A 23,475-nucleotide genomic window follows, 5' to 3' on the forward strand; every position below is an offset into this window, starting at 1 on the left:
AGACTTGGGGTACATTAGGAGAACCAAGCGGAAAATTCGACTACATGGTGAAATACTCCGCTCCTGAAAGTTCAAGAATCTCTCTTGAAGATATTGCTCCAACTGGATGGAACAATGATTTTGAGTACCTCTCTCAGCCAAAAGAGATGTATAACCCTTGCTATTCATCATCATCGACTGGTGAAATCATCATTGAGGATTATATCCCCAAGTCACCTTCCGAGGCTACTGATCTAGAGTTCACATATCTAGTCAATGCCATCTTGGGAGAAGAGCAAGACAAAAATACAGAAGAGGATGATCTCGAAAGTGTCTCCGACAACGAGTCTCTCCATTCAGAAGATTGGAAGTTTCCTCAAAAGAAAGTTCGACATACTCCACTTGGGAATGGGTATGCTCACACCGCTCAGTCTGCTGAAGTAGAAGAAGATCGTCTGAGTGTTGCAAAGACAGTGGTTGGTAAATCAAGACCTACCACAGGCCAGCTTAAGCCTAAGGTTCCAGATTACTTAGTGCACAATGGGGTTCGCCACTATTGGACAGCTGTTGAAGTTTCAACTGTTGTTCGCACTCCTAAGTAGGAACTTTCACCGTTATTTTGTCCTCTCACCATAGCCCAGGGTGAAGAGATGATTCATAGGGCTTTGCATTTTACTATTTCTTAGAAAAATGTCCCTCTTTGCTTCGCCCAAAGCAATAGAGTTTTGTTTTATAGGGTCTTTGTTTCAAGAAATGACTGTCAATAAATAAAAATGTCATTCTGTTCCTTCGTTTAGTTTTCCCTTTTCTTTTTTCGGAAATTGGTAATCCTAAAAAACACCCTTAAAAAACATCAAAAAATTCCATTAACTGCATACACCGAGTCTTCCCTTGTTGTCTAAATAAAATCATCACACATATGCAGATTAATCATAAAATACCCCGTTGAAACGTGCGATCGTATGACTTCTCCAACCTTTGAGTTTCCTGTATTCGAGGCAGAGGAAGAAGAAGACGAAGAAATATCAAAGGAAATTTCACGATTACTTCAACAAAAGGAAGAGGCCATTCAGCCATACAATGAGCCTCTAGAGATCATTAACCTTGGTTCCGATGGAAACAGAAAAGAGGTTAAGATTGGAGCTTCGCTCAGTTCAGAGATCAGAGAGAGTTTGATACAGCTGCTCAAAGAATTCTCAGATGTCTTCGCTTGGTCTTATCAAGATATGCCAGGGTTGGATACCAGTATAGTGGAGCATCACTTGCCATTAAAAGCAGAGTGCCCTCCGGTCAAGCAAAAATTAAGAAGAACTCATCCGGAGATGGCCATGAAAATCAAAGAGGAAGTTCAAAAGCAGATCAACGCAGGTTTCCTCGTCACTTCAGAATACCCTCAGTGGTTAGCTAACATTGTTCCCGTTCCTAAGAAAGACGGAAAAGTCCGCATGTGCGTCGACTACAGAGATTTGAACAAAGCTAGCCCTAAGGATGATTTTCCTTTACCACATATTGATATGTTGGTAGACAGTACAGCAAAATCCAAAGTTTTCTCATTCATGGACGGATTTTCAGGATACAACCAGATCAAAATGGCACCTGAAGACATGGAGAAAACAACTTTCATCACCCCCTGGGGCACGTTCTGCTATCGTGTTATGCCTTTTGGACTAAAGAACGCAGGGGCAACTTATCAAAGAGCCATGACTACGCTTTTCCACGACATGATGCATAAAGAAGTGGAAGTCTATGTGGACGACATGATTGCCAAATCAGAAAATGAAGAAGATCACATACGAAATCTGACAAAGTTATTTCAACGCTTACGGAAGTTTCAGCTTCGCCTGAACCCCAGCAAGTGTACCTTTGGTGTCTACTCAGGAAAACTCCTTGGTTTCATTGTCAGCAAACGAGGAATTGAAGTAGATCCAGACAAAGTCAAGGCAATTCAAGAAATGCCTTCACCCAGAACTGAGAAACAAGTTAGAGGATTTCTTGAACGTCTGAATTATATCTCGAGATTCATATATCTCATGACTGCAACTTGTGCTCCTATTTTCAAACTTCTACGGAAAAATCAAAGTTGCGTCTGGACAGACGATTGTCAGAAAGTGTTCGACAGCATTAAGGAATATCTGCTCGAACCACCCATCTTGTCTCCTCCAGTGGAAGGAAGACCTTTGATAATGTACTTAACCGTCTTAGAAGATTCCATGGGTTGTGTCCTTGGACAGCAAGACGAGACGAGAAGAAAAGAGCATGCCATTTACTACCTAAGCAAGAAATTCACTGACTGTGAATCCCGCTACTCCATGCTCGAGAAGACGTGTTGTGCTTTGGCCTGGGCTGCCAAGCGTCTCCGCCAGTACATGATTCGACATACTACTTGTTTGATCTCTCATATGGATCCAATCAACTACATCTTTGAGAAGCCTGCTTTAACTGGGAGAATTGCCCGTTGGCAGATGTTGTTATCAGAATATGACATTGAGTATCACGCACAGAAAGCCGTGAAAGGAAGCATTCTAGCTGAGCACCTGGCTCACCACCCACTCAATGGTCATGAATCAACCAGTTTTGACTTTCCAGACGAGGACGTCATGTACCTCAAGATGAAAGATTGCGACGAGCCACTACCAGACGAAGGACCTGAGATAGGATCCCAGTGGGGCTTAATCTTTGACGGAGCTGTCAATGCTTATGGACGAGGAATTGGGGCAATCATTGTTACACCTCAGGGTACCCATATTCCATTTACTGCCAGATTAACTTTCAAGTGCACAAACAATGAGGCCGAATATGAAGCTTGCATCATGGGTCTCGAAGAAGCCGTGGATCTAAGAATCAAACACTTGGATGTATACGGAGATTCTGCTTTGGTCATCAAACAAATCAAAGGAGAATGGGAAACACGCCAACCAGGGCTAATTCCTTACAAAGACTACGCGAGAAGATTGTTACCATTCTTCGACAGGGTAGATTTTCATCACATTCCTCGTGAAGAAAACAACTTGGCTGATGCATTAGCCACACTCTCTTCCATGAATAGGATAAATCATTGGAATGACATTCCCCGGATCGATGTTATGCGCATGGATAGGCCCGCTCATGTTTTCACAGTAGAAGCAATCATCGACGACAAACCGTGGTATCACGACATCAAGAACTTTCTTCAAAAGCAAGAGTACCCTCTTGGGGCATCAAAGAAAGATAGAAAGACTTTGAGAAGGTTAGCTTGTAGATTTTTCCTGAATGAAGATGTTCTGTACAAGAGAAACTTCGACATGGTTCTGCTCAGATGCGTTGACAGAAAAGAAGCAGAAGTACTCATGAGAGAAATACATGAATGTTCCTTTGGTACTCACACCAATGGACATACCATGACAAGCAAAATACTGAGAGCATGATATTATTGGCTGACGATGGAGTCAGATTGCTACTAGTACGCAAAGAGGTGTCACAAATGTCAGATCTACGCCGATAGAATTCATGTGCCACCATCTCTTCTCAACATACTCTCTTCCCCTTGGCCTTTCTCCATGTGGGGAATCGACATGATTGGAATGATCGAGCCAAAAGCGTCCAACGGACATCGCTTCATCTTGGTAGCTATAGACTATCTCACCAAGTGGGTTGAAGCAGCTTCATATGCAAACGTTACAAGACAAGTTGTCGTCAGGTTTATCAAGAATCACATCATCTGTCGCTACGGCATTCCTAGCAAGATAATCACTGACAATGGGTCAAATTTGAATAACACAATGATGAAGGAGCTTTGTGAAGAATTCAGGATTGAGCATCACAACTCATCTCCTTACAGACCAAAGATGAATGGAGCTGTAGAAGCAGCTAACAAAAACATCAAGAAAATCGTTCAGAAGATGGTCATCACTTACAAAGATTGGCATGAAATGCTCCCGTATGCTCTTCATGGTTACCGTACATCAGTACGTACTTCGACTGGAGTAACTCCTTTCTCCCTTGTATATGGCATGGAGGCAGTCCTACCTATAGAGGTTGAGATTCCATCGATGAGAGTCTTGATGGAAGCAAAATTAACAGAAGCCGAGTGGTGTCAAAGCAGATTCGATGAATTGAACTTAATCGAAGAAAAGCGCATGACAGCTTTATGTCACGGTCAGCTATATCAACAAAGAATGAAGAAAGCTTTCGACAAAAAGGTTCAACCTCGCACAATCAAAGAAGGCGACCTTGTACTCAAAAAGATTCAATCTTTTCTCACAGATTCGAGAGGGAAATGGACTCCCAATTATGATGGCCCCTACGTGGTCAAGAGAGCTTTCTCAGGAGGAGCCTTAATACTCACGACTATGGATGGAGAAGAATTCACCCGTCCTGTGAACGTCGACGCAGTCAAGAAATACTTCGCCTAAATAAACAAAAGAACAGCTCGCTAAGTTGAAAACTCGCAAAGAGCAGCTTAGGCAAAAAAGAGCGTCTCGGTGAATCGAAAACCCGAAAGGGCGATTCAGGCAAAAGTTAGAGACATAAAAAAAAATAATCAATCCCGGTAGACTTAAAACCCGAAAGGGGTAGTTTACGCAAAAGTTAGGGATATATGGCAAGTAACTGTGTTCAGGACAAACTTGATCATTCAAAAAACCATAGCGGAGTATTCATCAGCAGTAGGTCATCTTCTACGAAGCACGAATACAGCACAACTCGGAGTGGAAGGGAAAGATAACGGTCGTCACGTTTCATCGTAGCCCTTTTCCCGAAAAATTACCAATTTCCAACTTTGTAAATACTCCATGGAATCAAGCATTTGGCTGATTACCATTCCATATATAATAATTTGAGCCTTGTGCCTTTCTTTGCAAATCGAGTCTTTTTCAGTTTCTTGAGATGCATTTTAAGTTTAAACAGTCATTTTCTTGAAACAAATGTTTTCATAAAAATAAAATGAATTTACTTGCAAAAATAGAGGTGAAATTTCTTTCTAAGGTTTACAAACAATAGGAAGAATGTAAACAGTTGCTCCGAGAACGGTTGAGACTCCGGGAACCAAGATTTCCCCATGAGGTCGCTTTGCGAACATCTCCCGATGACGGATCTTCACTTCAATTCATATCACTCACTTCGGACAGCGGACAGCTGATAACCAGGCATTCCCAACAGAGTTCGAACTACAAGAAGAGGACATCTTCTGATCAACAAGATTCAAGTCATATCATAGGATTTTACATCTGCGACAATTCTATTCACTTTCACTTTACATTTTATATTTGTCATAATATTCATGCATACATTATAACTGCATAGTCGAGTCAGGCTTTGATCATGTGAATGCCCGAGTCATTAAAGCATATACTCAAGATTCCCCTGCAAAGTTGTGAAAGGGTTTTTCTTCTAGAGAGAGGAAGTTCATACACCCAAATTCCCCAAGCAAGTCAACAAATGGTAGTCTCCCTCAAAGAGATAGTTTGTTCACTTTTGGAATTCCCCAACTGAGAATCTCCTGCAGAGCGACGCTCGACAAACTTCTTCAAATAAGATAGTTTGTTTCGCATTTTGGAATTCCCCACAGGGTCGATGAGCGGTTCTCTTCTCCAAGAAGTGTGGATTCCCCGACATAATTAATAAGTGGTAATGTTTCCTCCTGGAAAACAGTTTGGTATTTCCCCAGCAGGGTCAAGAGATGCCACTCTTCGTCAAAGAAAATAATTGGGAATCTCCCCAGCAGATCGACAAATGATCCCCAGCGAAGTCAGTGAATGGCAGTCTCTTTCGGCAAAAGACAGTTCACTCACTTTTTCGGACAAAAATAACGAATAGCAGCCTTCTTCATGAAGACAGTTCGTTTCGCTTAAAGATTCCTCAACAAAGTCAGCAAATGGCAGTCTCTTTCATCAGAAGACAGTTTGCTCACTTTCTTTCACGACAGGGTCAACAAATGGCGGTCTCTCCCAGTAGAAGACAGTTTGTTCCCCTAGCAGTTGGCAAATGGCAGTCTTTCCCCAAGGAAAGACAGTTTGTCTGTTAAACATTCAAGAGATCGACCAATGGCAGTTTCTTTAAACAGTTTGTCTGTTTCTGGGATGTTTCATCCCCTTCAAAGTTGACAAATGGCAGTTTTCCTCCTAGGAGGACAGTTTGTTAATTCCCCTCAGAGTCGACAAATGGCAATTTTCCTCTTAAGAAAAATAGTTTGTTGATTCCCCGACATGAGTCGACAAATGGCAGTTTTTCCTCTTAGGAAAACAGTTTGTTGATTCCCTGGCATAAGTCGGTGAATGTTGGTTTTCACCCCGAAAACAGTTCGTCCGCTTTCAAGCAAAGTCATTAGCCCCTCAAAAGATCATGAGGCCATATGACATTCTTTCAAAGACGTCAAGTCAAAAGGGAAGATGGTGAAGTTTCTCTACTACCATCAAATGGCGTCTCATCTCCAAGTGCTGATGAGAAGTTTGGTGAGGAAACAAACCTTTGAAGTTTCTCTACTACCATCAAATGGCGTCTCATCTCCAAGTGCTGATGAGAAGTTTGGTGAGGAAACAAACCTTTGAAGTTTCTCTACTACCATCAAATGGCGTCTCATCTCCAAGTGCTGATGAGAAGTTTGGTGAGGAAACAAACCTTTGAAGTTTCTCTACTACCATCAAATGGCGTCTCATCTCCAAGTGCTGATGAGAAGTTTGGTGAGGAAACAAACCTTTGAAGTTTCTCTAGTACCATCAAATGGCGTCTCATCTCCAAGTGCTGATGAGAAGTTTGGTGAGGAAACAAACCTTTGAAGTTTCTTTACTACCATCAAATGGCATCTCATCTCCAAGTGCTGATGAGAAGTTTGATGAGGAAACAAACCTTTGGAAATTTTCTCTTTATCTGAGATATTGTCCAAACACGGCTGAGACCAGTTTCGAGATATGGACATCCGAAACAAGGGGAAGGTTGTTTACCTTTTTCTAAGTGTCAACACTTAGTTAAAGAAGATGGATTGCGCATCCTACATTGCCATCCATTCACCAGAATCCACATGACGTATTCCTACAGGAGTTTGTCTCCTCATCCCCCGCCAAGTGCGACAACGGGATCAAGTCATGCAAGGATCTTATCAATTACAACATCTCAGGAGCGCCCAAAATTCGGGCATTCTTTGATATTTAAGTCTCTTTCACGCAGGAGAGATCGAGATATCAATCTCTCTCCCTCCAGATAAAAGAAACTTAAATAGGGGCATCTGTCATACCCTAATTTTTGACCCCCTTGAGATGACATATCTTCAGGGTTTTCATCAGGTCAAAGCAAGTACCCAGAACAGTCACTTCTTCATCTGGCATTTAATCAAGGATGTTCAAAGACAAGAAAACTCAGGCAAAGGATCAATTAGTAGAAGGATTAGTCTCTAACATAATCATAGGACTCAAGAGCTTCATTTTCTCACCTATGATTGATTAGACACCCAGTCCTCTGAATACAGATTTACTCAGGTCACCAGGCTAGGGTTTTTAAGCCTATCAAGGACTAAAATCAGGGATCACCTTTGGGAAACCCTAAAAAGCCCCAGGGGATCATTCAAAGACATCAATCATCTTCAAATAGCTCATATAACAAGATCCACTGGACATCACACCTCAATTCAAAGTCTACAGACATTATTTTCATATGGTCGACAATTAGGGTTTTTGACCTAATTCCCCAGGATAGTTGACTTTTAATCAGGGCATGGATCCAAAACTCAAGACATGATTCAAGAACCTCTACTACCTCAATATAACCCATTTACATCACTCATTTGAGGAAAATATCTTGATTCTACACAAAAGTCCAAATCTCACTTTATCTGGAAAAAGTCAACTGTATGGGATCACCTTTGACTTTTAAGATTTTTGGTCAAAACATGACTTTCAAGGATAAATATCATCAATATATGGATAATAAAGTCATTTGACCAAAGAAATTCAAGAAGAATCTTCAAGGAGCAAAAAGTCGGGAATTAGGGTTTTTGAGGGCATTGTGGGAACTCAAACTTTCACCTACACAACTCAAAAAACTTCCAACATGAAAGTTGTAGATCTTGCAAAATAAAACAACATCTTACAATGGAACTTTTTTCAAAAGATCAATCATTTAAGAGTTTTGGAAATTTTGAAGTTTTAGGTCATAAACACTTAGAAAATTTTCTAAGTGTTTTAACCTAGTTTTCTTCCAACTTTGGCCTCATTTTTCACAAATTTGCCAAAGGATTCTGAAGAAACTCCAAACTAATGATTTGAAGTAGATGTTTAGGGCTTTCCAAATTGTGTTCAACCTTCTCCAAATTCATTTTGAGCTAGGAGTTATGCTTGTTCAAAGTTGGCCTCATGAAGTGAAATTATAGGTCATGCATCATTTTTGAACTTTGCAATTTTGTGCACATGACCTCAATTATGGATGCTACACGACCCATAACACATCTGAAAACATTCCATGCATCCATTTTCACCATGCCATGATCATTGAGGAAGATTCCTAAAACAAGAACATGTGATTATGTAATGATTACATTTGAGAATTTATGGCAAATTGATGAATCACCCAAGGAATCTTCTCACCAACCAATTAGAGCTCACTTTGTATCTCAAATGTTCCCTAAGATCAGATAGAATCAAAGGATAGGGAGCTGGCTCGAAAATGCAATGATCACACTTGGATATTCTTTGAAATTTCTTCATGGCTAAGAAACCAAATTCACTTCACTAAGCAAGCTCACTCTCTCAATCAGTACTGAATCATTTGCCTATAAATAGGAGAGCATACCTCAGTAGAAAAACACACCAAAGCAACCATATTCCTTGCTTTCTCTTTCTCTCCTCATGCTTATTGTTTTTCAAAGTTCTTTGGCAAGAAGAATCGTTTTCTTCAAACCAGAGCTTATCTTTGGAAAGTAAGCATTCTAACATCTCAAGGGGGATCATTTGAGGTGATCCAAGCACCTGGATCACTTCTGTAAGTGAGGGAACGCCATTGTTGCTCTCACTTTGGAGCTGTTGCAGTTGGAGGTCCACAAAGCAATTCAGAAGGCTCCAAGCAAGGTTAAGCATCCAGGCACGTTCCATAGGAGGTAGTGAAGCTATCCAGATGGTCGCAGCTCATCTGTAACTGCAGATTCATCATCCCCCATGTTCACTTGAAGCTCAAATCGAGGGAGGTCCATAGAGCAATTCAGAAGAATTGAAGTTACAATAGGCATTCAGTTAGCATCACTGAGTCCCAAGGAAGCTTTTGGGATCATTCATACAAGCCCAGGTGCTATCTAACATCCTCACGACCTCCATTTTCAGAGGTAAGTTTCTGAACTCCACCTCTTTAATTTAAGCAATCTTTGTGATAAAGCTCGATTCTATCTTGTTCAGCATCATCAGAGGATTGAAAACCCTCTATCATCATTCATTTATCTTTAAGTATAGCCATTTAATTAGATTTTTAAATTTTAGGGTTCTTCACGTTTTCTGGTAAATTAGTTAGATATAGTTGATATAAATTTATGTTAGTTACATATCTAGAATCGTGAGTAAATTTAGAGCAAGTTTGGTCTTTATATCGTTGCAAATGGATGAGAATTGAGAGAGTTCAGAAATTCAAATTGTTGGAGCTTGAGGAAGAAGATGACAATGGTGGTGGCGCGCAAATTTCAAATCTGAGGGCCAAGTTTATTTTATTTTGAATGGTTTGTGTTTTACAAACGAATTCATCGTTTGCCCTAGTGGCCTCACATGCGCTCTTAGTCTCCTCATGCCCAAGGTCTGGGGTTCGAATCCCCCTCGCCCCAGACTTTTTGTTTCTTTTATTTTTCCATGATTTACCACTTGTTTGAAAATATAATGAACTGGGTGTGTGTTATAATCACCAAGCGCGCGTTGGCTCAGTGGTGTTGTTTTGGGACTGGTAACATAAAGGGCGTGGGTTCAAACCATGGTGAGACCAAAACATTATTTTTACCACTAATTTCCTTCATTTTTCTCACAACTTCACACAATTAATTCACCTATCAAATTAAATCATTTTCACCTCATTTTTCACACACTTGCTATTTAATATATCTATTTTGTGAATAATCAAAAAAATCATAAAAATATCATTTATTTCATATATTTTTATTAGGTTTAAAATAGTATGTTTTAAGTGTTTTCTTAAATACTTTAAAATATATATTTTCATTTTTGTTTTAACCTAATTACTTTGTGAATAATTTTATGATAAAACCCTAATTATTTAGGTCTTAATTAGGTATAGATTTCATCTTTGCCTTAATTAAGTTGACTTTTGTCAATTTGCAAAACTGTTTTCAATCTCCGATCAAACAGATGATTAAGGTTTTCACACAACAAAACCTTATATCATTACAAATCATTTTCAACTGTTTCTCATAAACAGTAAATCATTTTCAAATGGGCCTCTAATAGAGTATAAGTCCCAACACCTTCTTCTCTTCTTAGCTTGTTTTCAAAACTGTATTTTCAAAATCTTCTTTCTGTTTTCAAAACATTCTTCTGGTGTTTGAAGGGCATTATTCCCGGTGAAACTCTTCAGATACCTATGTGACCTTTGTCCATCTTCACTTCTTCTGTTTTCAAAAAAAACCATTAACTGTTTATCATATATATATATTCAACTGTTATCCACCAATTACTGGTAAGGCTTTGTACATACTTCTTCAAAGGCCTCCACTCCATCCAGGTTAGGCTTTACAAGCTTTCAATTTACAGTCTTTATTTAAATTACAGTCAAATATAAACTGTGTATATATTAGTTTAGAACTACGTTTGAGTATAAACCCTAGGACAGTTAAACTATATATATATATATATATATATATATATATATATATATATATATATATATATTATAGGAATATGGCCTAGGATTGAGAATGTCTTCCCGGTGAAGGCTCTTTCCTAATTAGAGATCTGTAGTTCAAACCCCCAAGATGAATTATTCCAGGTGAAACATCTTGGCAAAAACCTTAGAATCCAAAGAAATAGGACACATCCACCCAAAGAGGAATTATTCCCGGTGAAACCTCTTACCCATTTGCTTAGAGCCAAAATAAGTTCAAAACCACATAGCTTTCTCTTGTGCTATAACAAGGACCCTCGATTAGCCTCCTCTTGGGCTTTGTACAAGGACCCACAGGCTTCTTAAAAGCATTTCCAGCTTCCTCTTGAGCTTGTATACAAGGACCCATCAGGTTTCTTATAAACATAGGAACAGGTCTTTAGTCACCTTTTAACATACCCTGGTGAGTTTCTTCCAATTTAAACCAGACTTTAAACAAGCTAAGATTGTCTCAATCTCACATTGAGTACATTTTTGGAATGAGAGACATGGACAGTCTCTGTCACCCTTATCTTCATCAATTTTCCTTAGCAGAGTCTAGGATTCATGTTTGCTTATCCTCAGCAAGAGTCAGCCTTCATCTTGGGCTTTAAACAAGAAGTCTCCACTAGATAATCTTTCTGCCTTTCATTTCAACAAAAACCCCTGGAAAGGGTTAGCCTCCAAATCATTTCTTTCATTTCAACAAAAACCCCTGGAAAGGGTTAGCCTCCAATTCATTCTTTCATTCTCAACAAAAACCCCTGGAAAGGGTTAGCCTCCAAAAATCACTTCAAAAACCAAAGATTCATTTCTCTTAGGAGATAATTTCCCCAAAAGAGTCAAAATCCCTGGAAAGGGTTAGCTTCCAAAAATCAGTCTTTTAACAAGATAATGTCTCCAGCTGAGTCAAAATCCCTGGAAAGGGTTAGCTTCCAAAAATCAGTCTTTTAATAGATAAATTCTACAGTAGAGTTAAAAATCCAACAAAAATAGTCAGCCTCAACCTTGGGCTTCATACAAGGCACCAAAACAATAAAACCCCCTTGTTAATAGTCAGCCTCAACCTTGGGCATTGTACAAGGCAGATAATAGAGTCTCCCCCAGTGAGTCTTTCATTTTTCAGTAGCCACAACCTTGGGCTTTGTACAAGGCAGATAAACCATATTTCATGTGTCAAAGATTCCTAACATCCAGGATCTTTTCCCATAGAGTCATCCATACTCAGTTTACTTAAGAGTCCGCCACAACCTTGGGCTTCATACAAGGCAGAAAATAATGTTTTCCCTAGTTAGAGTCAGCCTCAATTCTGGGCTTTGTACAGAACACCAAATAAAACCCATCAAAATAGTTTCTCCCCAAGTAGAGTCAGCCTCAATTCTGGGCTTTGTACAGAACACCAAAATTCCTTGTAATTAATCCCCAATGGAGTTTTCTCCCAGAGTCAACAATCAATCAATCAATCAAAAAGCCTCAAGCTTGGGCCTCATACAAGCCAGTAAAAAATCAAATCTTTTATACAGTACATAGACATAGCTTATCTCTATAGAGAGATCTTTCCTCTATCTCACCACATTCAAACAAACAAACATTACATATTTCAATTTCAATCAAAGTCTCCCATTTAGGACTCTGAAAGGCATGCTCTAGCACATCCCCAGACTTGTACACTTTCCCTAATTTTGACGAGCATCTTTCTTTCATTTAAGAGATACTAGCATACTTGCAAACACACAAGTAAGGTCACTCTCTTAATGAAATGAATTCAATCATTCTGTCACTCTTTTAAAATGTTTGTGGTGGAATAGTAGAAATACCTCTCTATAAAGATGACTTCATGTCTCTTTACCGTAAACAGAGATTTAATTAAAGCTTCAACCTTGAGCTTCAAGCAAGGCACCAAAAAATAATTAATAATCAATTAGTTCCCCGAACTACATTAAGCTCTGACTTCCATTAGGGATATGTAGGCATGAGGTTCACAAGGAACCTCAGCGAGCTAATAAAATACCAAAAATAGTCTGTCTGTCTGTCTGTCTTTCTTTTATTCAATTCAATTCCTTCTCCTAACACAAAGGAGAAACTTTCCCAATAATCATTAGCAGCACAAACACATTTGGACACAGAGAAGGTTCCTGTAGAGTACTACAGATATGTAGGGTGTTTAAACACTTCCCTATGTATAACCGACCTCCCGGACTCCAGAATCTCTAGTCTAGGTGAAATCCCCACACTTAGCAAACTCCTAGGGTTTAGTTGAGATCTTTTTTCCCCTTTCCTACTCGTAGGACAAATAAGAAAGTTCGTGTGATATCGTAGGAAGAACTGAAATAAAATTCATCCCACCACGGGCGCATTCTCCTTCCAAATTTCGCGTGAAGGGTCTAGCGTGCCGTCCTCCCAAGTGAAACGGGGAGGTAAAAAAACGACAACCACATGTATAAAAAGTAACAATAATCATTAGCTTTCTTGGTATATGTAAAAAGTTTAAAAGTGACGATTAAAAAAAAACGGGGGAGTAATTCTATCACACTAAAATTCAACTCTCCACATACTCAAATTCCTTCCTCACACACATTCAACTACTCATCTCACATCCTTTGCCACGTGTCACTTTCATTACTCCGTTATTAACCAATTCGGCTCAATCACATGACACCTCAACAATGAACCTTGAAAAAAATAATTTAATATAGTGTTAATTTTAGAACTTTCAGGATAAGGTTTAAGTGGACTCCGTGGCAATGACAAATAGTTTGTTTAGTATTATTAAGTAGTTATTTTAGTGTGTATTTTTAAATATTGTCATATTCTAAAAGTTTCTTAAGTCTTTAGATTGTGCCATCTAGAAGTTTCTTAAGTCTTAAGATTATGTCATATAGATGGTTATGATGTACTTAGAGTTCTATATATTTGAGTGTAATGTGTTATTTTAAATCAATCAATAAAATCAAATGAAGTTATTTTCTTAGTTAATTTTTATTGTCTTTTACTTTACAGTTTTTATTAGTCTTTTTAAGATACCAATTTTACTACCTAACACATATCAAACAACTCTTAAACCCAAACTAGTGAACAATTATCTAACACAATACAAAGAAAATAAAGTGATATACTCTGAAACAACAAAACAAATTAGTGTGAAAAAAAACTTACTCAAATACTAAATTACAAAACATGTAAGAAAAAAACTATAATCAAACAATAATCTTAACCAACATATAAAACATTTCAAAATCAAGTGTGAACACAACATAAAACGCGGAAAATGTTACGATCACAATCCACATAACAACACACAATATATAACGTACAGCTTATATATTCTTGAAATATCACACTAGTGTATAAAAATATTACTCAATGTCGAGTAAAAAAACCATAACAATAATGTATATTGATTCATTGAAGCTCTCTTGATAAGATTTGGATGGTTTCCACCTGAAGCAACAACCACAAATCTTGATTACACCTAGGCAATTCAGCCACAGGAACAACATTGAAATATTTAAACTTAAAACAAAACTTTACAAATAAAAATTTGGTGCATTTGAATTAAATATGCTAGCTAGAAATAGCAGCATGTGGAGATGGCATCTCTTTAGTTGCAAACTCAATAAGATTACTTTTCAATGATCTTGCACATGTAAACATCGAAAATCAAAGACAAAATCGTGAAAGAAATCGAGAAAATCTTTACGATTAGGTTTACGGAAGCATACAAAACTAGGTTCCTATTTGATTCAAAGAACTTGAATACCAATAGAGTAAATAGGTATTAAATTTTCACATTTTAGAGAAAACTCGCATATAACCCTGTTTAAATTTTTTCAATAACTATAAGAGTTGGAATTCTGATCGAAACAACCATGGCGATTCTTAGTCACATTCAAGATAATTGCAAATAAATACAAGTTACACTCAACTATTTTATAGTTGATTGAGTACCTACTTATTTATGGGTTTTTTTTTTCATAAAATACTCCATGTTTATCTTTAAAGTAGAAAACGCGAAAAATAGGTGTAACTTTTGCCAAAGAGAAATCTTAAACAGTTAAAGAGAGAATATCCAGCCGAAGACAGATCCCTCAAAAAATAAATATACAAACTAATGATGGCTTGAGTTTTATTTTCATTCTTGCATCCATTAAAAACATGTTTAATTAATTATTGATAAGAAAACACAAAGCATTGAAATAGAGTCACCTTAAGCATGAAATGGATCAACCTGACGAATTGGTTTGGAGCATGAAACTTGAAGGTGGGAAGATGTAAATGATCAACTGTCACCACATATGAACACAGACACAAAAAATAAATTGACATGGGGTAAATAAGTAATCTAAGATGAGAGAATTGCATTAAATTTGGAAGAAGCATAGCCATGAGAGAATTGTTGGATGAGTTTTCATTACGGCTTTCTTGGATAATAAATAATTAAATTTCACACCACTAAAGAGTCAACAACAAACCTTCATCGTCTCACACTTCAATCTTGTGCTGATTTAGAACTTGAATGACATTGTATAGTCCTAAAATTCCTATTATTTGTGTTTTGGTAGTCATAACCCAATAGCTTATGAAAATTTAAGTGATCTTAGAATAAAGTGCTAAATTCAGCCACCAATGAAAAAAATTCATTGTGGGAAAGAAAATCAAACGGACAAAATGAGGAAAGAAAAAACATTATCATTTTCTCTAACTAGTCAGAGACCCGTGCTCCCGCACGGGTAATAGAAAATTGTATATAAGCCTCATTGTTAAGGTAAAGTGTAATTCAAGAATCTTGTGGTATTGATAAATTGATAATACAGTCACAATAAATACTAAGACAAAATTGGCATTTCATATTCCAATGCTAATATGGATATAAAATGAAAATTACAAAAGTTGTTATCATGCCTTCTTATATTCTATAGAGTTGCCATATGAATATTCAAAATGAATTGGAGGCCTGAACCTGAAAATGTCACACGATACAAAGAGAAATGTCAAAGTAATGAAATTACAATTATATGATAACAACTTTCCACGGAATAATAAAATAGGTCTAGCAAAAGAGAATTACCTCATATGTTTTGGAACACTTCTTTGAACACAACATTAGTGGTGATAGTCATTGGTTCTCTTCCTTTGTCATGAATAAGAATCTTTAATCCCTTTTTGGATTTAACTCGAGAGATAGCCACATATAATTGACCATGACTAAAAACATCTTTTGGCAAATACAAACCCACGTTGTCTAGAGATTGCCCCTGAGACTTGTTAATTGTCATAGCAAAGGAAACAATAATAGGGAATTGACGTCTCACCAATTTAAATGGCCATGGTGATTGTGAGGGGGACAAAGACATTTTAGGAATATAGATGAGGTTACCAATATTTTTTCCAGAAATTATCTTAGCTTCAATGACATGAGAGGCAAGCCTGGTTACAGTGAGTCGTGTACCATTGCACAAGCCTTCAGACTGATCAAGATTGCGCATTAACATAATGGTGGCACCAACTTTAACCTTGACGGAATGATTAGGTAATCCTGAAGTTTTAAGAGCATTTAGGAACTCCGGTGTGACATGCTCATATGCATCAAAGTTAGTTGAATCAGATTTATCTATTGAATCACTACTGAAGTATTCTTTCTCTTCTCCTACAAAATTGCAAAATAGTAAAATTATATAAAATCATAAGTTGGCAAAGAGTAAATAATAAGGGTAAAAAAAGTAGGAATAAGTGCATCTAAAATACCTGGAAGAAGGTTTGTAATATATTGGTTGATATCATCTACCACCTCAATTGTTGAAGCTAAAATTGCACGACTTTGGAGATAGTTTGAATCAAGATAGTTATGAATGAGATCTGGGTATGTATCCTCAACAATTGCCTTAATGGGATCGGAGAAGTCTGAAATTAAAAACTCTTCTGGAATACAAATACTTGCATAACCATCATTAGGCTCACACATGGTCCCATCTCCAATTTTCAAAATCCACTCTGAAAAGCTCCTGATATCATTAGTAGTAGAAGTAGTTGCACCAGTTTGCAACCGCATGTTTTTTGTAAGCTTCAACACTTTACAGTGATCCCAAATATAAGAAGAATTGATTGTTGCATGGATAATATCAGATCTAGTACCTCTTGGTATAACGGGGAGAATTTGTCTGAAGTCACCACCAAACACAACAACCTTACCTCCAAATATATTGTCACATGCATGTGTACTTCCACTCATGATATCTTTCAAGGATTTATCAAGCGACTCAAAGCAAAATTTGTTAGCCATAGGAGCTTCATCCCATATGATTAGATCTGTCATCTTTAGAAGCTCAGCAAGATGATCTTTTTTGTTTATGTTGCATATAGAAGTTTCTAAAGTAGGGACAGGAATCTTAAACCTAGAATGAGCTGTTCTTCCACCTGGTAACAACAAACTTGCAATCCCACTCGAAGCAACCCGCAAGACAATTTTTTTCTTAGACCTAAGTGCAGCTGATAAAGTGTTCCACATAAAGGTCTTACCGGTTCCACCGTAGCCATATAAGAAAAAAACCCCACCTTGTTGCTTTTCTACACAATCCATAATTTCCTCAAAAATTGCTCTTTGTTCGTCTACAAATAAAAGATGTATAAAAAATTATTTTTCACAGGATTACCTAAGTATTATTTTAATCTCTAGATAAAGAAAGGTTACATTACCTGTAAGAGAAGAGTACAAATTAGCAAATAGTTGTTGTTGTTCGACAACATTGTATTGACGCTCCTCATAAAGAAGTCTATTTCCTATAAAGGAAACAACATAGTCTTTTGGATATGGCATTGGTTTGAAGTCCTTCAAACTTTTATTATTGTTTTGCAACAATGATTCAATAGCCATTAACGTCAATTCCTTTAGCTCCCCATCGGTTAGTGTCAAACCTACAATCATAAAGTTATCAGGTATCTTCACATCTAAAAATATCTTTAATGACTAAATGATAACTTACATGTTAATTTATCAACATGGTCAAAATGGTAGACTACTATATGAAAATAGGAGACGGGTGAATTATACCAAGATTCCACGTGCCTTTTACTACATAACAGCATTGTCAAATATCTCCCAGCATATTCAAGTATTGTATTCATACCATGTATATATAATACAAACTCTCAATAAAAATATGCCTTTTTCACCCTAGTAGATGGTCATTTTCTACGATACATGTAGCTTACAGCATTTATGTTTAAAATCGTGGAGCCCCCATTCCATATCAAACATGGATCACATATAATTAATATTGCTAAGAATGAATGCTAAGAATGAACTATTTTCCAGCCATGCCGTTATTGTTTAAGTAATCTACAGTATGGGCAGAATGATATATGATATATACAAATGACCATCATAAATAAGTATGAATTCCAGAATTTTTGTTTAAGCACTAAAGGATCCTAAATTACAATATACTTAAAAAATTATATATACATAAATCTACTTAGTAACAGTATGGGCAGAATTAGCAAAGATGAAATACCTTGATCTCCAGCCAATAATCGTTGTTCGTAAAGAATTCCATCCGATAAATACATCCAAGTCTTCCTCCACACATGTTCTGGTCTATTCATGGATGAGGATAACAACATCGTAACAAATAATTTCCGTAAAAAGACTTCGGAACCCCAAACATGTGCCTCTTTTATTGCCTCAACAAATTCTCTATCATCTTGTAGAAATCCCATCGCAAAGCATGCTCCTCTAAAAGTTTTATGTTTTTTACCATCCACAGTCTTGATGTCTCCATAACACAAAGGGCCTTTTTTTACCGTGAGCATCATCCTTAAATAAAACAATTCACCTGTGCTTTGGGGGACCCAAATAAGCCGACCAATTGTATACCCGCGCTTCCTTGGTTTCCAACTTCGACTTCGTTTATGGTAAACAAACTTAGAAACAAAATCACCATAAGTTAGTAATCTAGCATCTTCGTAAGTTTTGTTGGCCTCAAACCAAGAAGTAAACATTGACTCGGTTACACTTGGTTTGAGTAAAACATCACCAACTTGCTCGTAGTCTTTGTAGAACACGGAGTTTTCACCTTCCATGTGAAAATACAATCTCTCTACGGATGGCTTTCTCCCATGTATAGAATAAGAAAATATCCTCCAACATGCCTCACTTGGAGAGATGTAACGACAATCCAAATATTGCTTGATCTCGTCAACGTTGTCTTTGTCTTCACCTTGTATGACAGTAGAAATTCGATCAGAACCTTTGTTTATGTATTTGAAAAGGTATTTGATGGAAGTACTTTGATTGCACCATTCCATGTTGATGTGGGCTTCGTACTTCAACAACAAACTTGGGTTGTGAGGAACAACATGACCACTATGAAAGATTACACTGTTTTTCTCTATTGTGTGTCCGTTATTTCTTCTCCTATAAACAGGATAACCATCTTGGTCGACTATAGTTGCAGGTTGAAATTTCTTGGGGTAAAACTTGGAGCATTTACTATCTTTCATGCAAGGTGAGTGAACATTTGCCAAGCCACAAGGACCATGCATCATATGGTTTTTGACCAAATTGTACAATCGCGGGTGTGTCAAGGGATCGGGCACTTCCGCACTAATGATCTTGTCAATGTCCTCGGGTCTTGGATATTTGTTTGAAGGATGCAGAAAGATCAATATATGGGCATGTGGCAATCCTCTCTTTTGAAATTCAATGGTGTACATATCTAGCCAAAGAAAATGACGAAAATATCAGCACAGTATCCTACACTATAATAGTAGTATAACAATAAATTAAAAGACAAAGGTAACAATTGACTCACAAGCAAGAACTTTTCCTAGTACACCTTTCTTGGTTAAATCGGATAGCAATTGATCAAACTTGATTTTGAATATTCTTGAAATGATGTCCGGTCGATCTTGTGGTTTCAAATGAAGTGGACCAAGTACTCTTTGAATCTCAGGCCAGTTAGGATTGCAGGTAAATGTAATGAACAAATCAGGAAACCCAACTTTACTACAAATAGCCATCCCATCGTAGTACAATTGATCCATAAATCTACGACCGCCCACAAACGAAGATGGAAAAAAACTCTTTTTCCTATGTTTGACCCTGTGGTATGACTCTGATCGCCTTCTTCATGTAGAGAACTGTACTTGCAGACCCTAAGCTTTGGTTGATTTTTTCGAAGCCATTCTAATTTCTCTGATTCTAACATTGTGTAACCATCGCACAGAAATTCCTGGAATAACCTTCGTGAGGACAATAAAGTCTTCGCTTCATTCTTCCTGTTCTGAATGCGAAATGCAAGCCATTCTCTAATTGTAAGCCTATTTCTTACGCTATTTTCGTAAATCGGCAAGTCTCTATGAGCTACATCAGGCCTATAACCGTCCTCACCATACGGAAATATCAAAGGATATTGAAATGCCATGTAACTGGCATGAAGCTCATTGATTCTCTTAAGTCTTCCTCCTTTTGTTTGCATAATAATATCCCTCATCTCAGCCGTGTCAATATCACCAACTACCAAAGCAGCAACTTCAGAAACGGTTGGTTGATTGTATACTCTGCCATCTCTGGATCTCTCCGAAATCAGCCTCAACTTCAAGTTTTGCGTATCCCCATTATTTAACCATTGCCTTGCCATTTGAAAACTCTTTGCATGAGGATTGCACTGGTACAACATCTCAGACAATTGATGTACAATTCCTTCATCAAAGTCTTCTTTGTTCCTAGACAGCATGTAAAAGTGAATATTACAAAAGGTCTCACACCAACATACATCATACAGCAGCTAAGTGAATATTACAAAAGGTCGCACACCAACATATATCATACAGCATCTTAAAAAATTGCCCACACCAGCATACAGCAGCATTTAAAAACCAACTTTAGTCATGTGAAGTTGTATCAGATAAAAGAAACAAAGTTAAAGTCTAACAGAATTTACCTTAGTCCGTGCATTCTATTTTGGACCTCATTCTCGATGTCGTAAATATATAATTGAGCAAACTTAGGCATTTGACCTTCAGGAGGTAACAAACTCCCAATCCGATGGCACGTTTTACCTTGTACCCTAAGTGTTGGAGGCCCACGTCCATTGTTAAAACGGTTGTCCAACTTAGCTCCGGGTGATGTGAAGGCGAACATCATATTGTAAACTCGGATTTGTTGTTGGAACTTCCTGCTGTCTAAGTTATCATGATCAAATAAAAGCTTGGCAAGTATATCTGGAGGTTCTTCTAGCAATGGAAGTTCAACTTTCCCATTTCCACAACAGAGCATAAACTTCGGATTAGCTGCATGAGAACTTTTGTGCATCCTCTCCTGATACCACATCATTGCTTTACAATACCGGCATTCAATTAGAGGGGAACCGATGTCGTAATAATCTACATTTGCACTCATTGTGTTAGACATTGGGTAGAATTCGTTCACGGTCAGATATGATGAGTTATGCGTAGTTCATATTGTAAAAATGCTATACCTTCAGAAGTTCCGGCAGAATTGTCATTAATTGTAAAAGGTGGTGAATTCTCTTCAATTTCGTCAAATATTTCATCTTCGGAATAATAAGCTATGCATGAAAATAAATGTATACATTAGCCCATCTATTAAGGAGTTGAAACTTATGAATTTCATTTAACAATAAGTCAAAACAGTTTTGCTAATAATGCAAATCACAAAATAGTACATATACCTGCGAATGGGTCGTAGTCTTCGCTATCATCTTCGGAGTCACTGTTAAAATCCAAATTGACAGTAGGCGTGAAAATAGGACATGAAGGCTCAGGAAGATGGTTGGGTTTATGTGTGGACTGAGAGAATGGTGTAGGCACACCACAGCAAGGTTGGGCATTTGCTTGAGGGGTATCCATATTATGGGCAGAACGTGTGTCTTGTCTCCTGAATATGAATATGTGATATACCATATGAGAATTGAAACCAACTATCATTGATATGCAAGTGTTTTTGACTATTATATAGAAACCAGTAATCATTGAAGTCTAACATCATGTACCTGCTTTGTGAGGTTGATTCGGGTGTGCCTTTGGACTGCCCTGTTTGATGTTCGTTAATCTGGACCGGAAACTGTCTGCTCAAGTTGAACGCCAGGTTCGGAACTCCCAATTGTTTTCTGGGCCTGCCTCTAACTGGAATTTTTACGGTTGGCCTATTACATTTACAATACAACAAATATAACTAAGTTTAATTTCATGCATCAGTATGTGTTATAGTTAATGCCTTTCAACTATATACAAACGTAAAGAACAATGACTTAAAGATCAAGGAATCGGAACTCCACACATACTGTTCATGAGTTACGGTTGAAGACGGACAGTTTGTATTGCACGACTGTGTTGAAGGATCAGTTTGTAGTGTATGTGTATCCAGGCCTGCTCTCTGAGTTAGTGTGGAGTTCACTCCAGAATTACGGTGCTGAATAGTCTCAATTTGCACCCTTTTACTAATTTGTTATTGTACAACGTAGTTAAAGAAATTTATTAAAATATGACAAATAAAAATAGCACATGGTTTAAAAATCAATAACTATATTCATTACATATGAAGTCAGTATAATTTATATGTAAGTACCTTATCCGTGAGCTCGATTCGGGTGTCACTTTAGAAGAGGGAATCCCATTTTTTTGGGGAACGATAGGAAACTTTCTGGTCAAGTTTAAAGCTAGACTGGGAACTCCCAACTTTGTTTTAGGCCTGCCTCCACCAGTTTTATTAATTGCCAATGATCTGTTTGCAAAATTCAAAGAGTCATATAATATAAAGTTTACAATAATACAGATATTAAATGAAGAATTTTAGCTAACGTCGGTGTATTAGAAGAACTTCCAACTTCACTAATGATGCTATGATTAAAAGGCGCTTGCTCTTTTATATTTTCCAAGGTTGATTGATTAATCCCTCCAGTTGATTCAACTGTAGACTTTGACGAAAACTTGGACAATAAATTTCTTCCTAGCGAGTCTATCTGGCTGCACTTTCTATTTCTTTTAAAAGCATGTCTTGATAGGCTAGGTTTTGAAGTTTCGGTGGGAGGTTGTGAATTTAAATTCGTGTTTTGAAATGACGGAGTCAAGTCGGAGAAAGGTTGTCTTAGTGTGAATGATGTTGGAGAACTATGGTCTGTGTCAAAATCAATTGGTAGTTGAGTAGAATATTTCGGACGCTTGGAACGATTTTCTTTCAAAATCAATGCTCGTCTTGCTCTTGCTTTTTTCCGTGGAGTTATAATCTCAAGAGGATCCATCATTCACACTAAGTAATCCCTAAATCATGTAAGAAATTAAAACATTAGTTTAGAGGTGTATAGTCATTCCACAATTGCTGATATTTTCATTAATCACATAATTGAACTAAGCTACATAGAAGCTCCCTAAATTTTTTTAACCTTATGGCATACTAAAAAAAAACATTACCTTTTCATTTAATGAATGGGACAGTTTCCAAAAGAAATCATATCTACTAACATTAAAAGATTAACCAACCAACATAAATGTATATGCAGATGATGCATCATAAATGACCGAAACCAACCACCTTAGTTATGGATCCTATATTAAGTGTCTCAACAGCAATGAAGTCTGATATTTTTTCTGTAAAGACAACCAAAGCTATCCAGAGTCCACAACTTAGAATAAGCTACAATCACCTATGTTTTCTAACATTAT

The 23,475-nt window shown here is 37.4% G+C and overlaps 1 protein-coding gene across 1 annotated transcript; it reads right to left on the minus strand.

The window, feature by feature from the left end:
* Positions 1 to 15,863: 15,863 nt before the first annotated feature.
* On the minus strand, positions 15,864 to 23,054 carry LOC131632565 (uncharacterized). The gene is made up of 13 exons (XM_058903305.1): positions 22,615 to 23,054; positions 22,382 to 22,537; positions 22,098 to 22,253; positions 21,807 to 21,959; positions 21,486 to 21,691; positions 21,273 to 21,362; positions 20,736 to 21,177; positions 20,035 to 20,517; positions 19,605 to 19,798; positions 18,306 to 19,508; positions 17,488 to 17,706; positions 16,540 to 17,400; positions 15,864 to 16,441 (listed from the first exon to the last, which is right to left on the minus strand). Exons 1-13 carry the CDS (start codon positions 23,052 to 23,054, stop codon positions 15,864 to 15,866), a joined length of 5,181 nt encoding a protein of 1,726 aa, XP_058759288.1.
* Between the last annotated feature and the right edge of the window lie 421 nt (positions 23,055 to 23,475).

The sequence above is a fragment of the Vicia villosa genome, unplaced genomic scaffold, assembly GCF_029867415.1.
Source record: "Vicia villosa cultivar HV-30 ecotype Madison, WI unplaced genomic scaffold, Vvil1.0 ctg.000966F_1_1, whole genome shotgun sequence".
Lineage (NCBI taxonomy): Eukaryota > Viridiplantae > Streptophyta > Magnoliopsida > Fabales > Fabaceae > Vicia > Vicia villosa.

Coding starts and splice junctions, on each gene's coding strand:
- LOC131632565 (XM_058903305.1), bottom strand. CDS start 23,054: ATGGATCCTCTTGAGATTATAACTCCACGGAAAAAAGCAAGAGCAAGA. Junction 22,538..22,614: donor AGTTCTTCTAATACACCGAC/GTTAGCTAAAAT, acceptor TTTTGCAAACAG/ATCATTGGCAATTAATAAAA. Junction 17,707..18,305: donor ATTATTGGCTGGAGATCAAG/GTATTTCATCTT, acceptor TTATGATTGTAG/GTTTGACACTAACCGATGGG.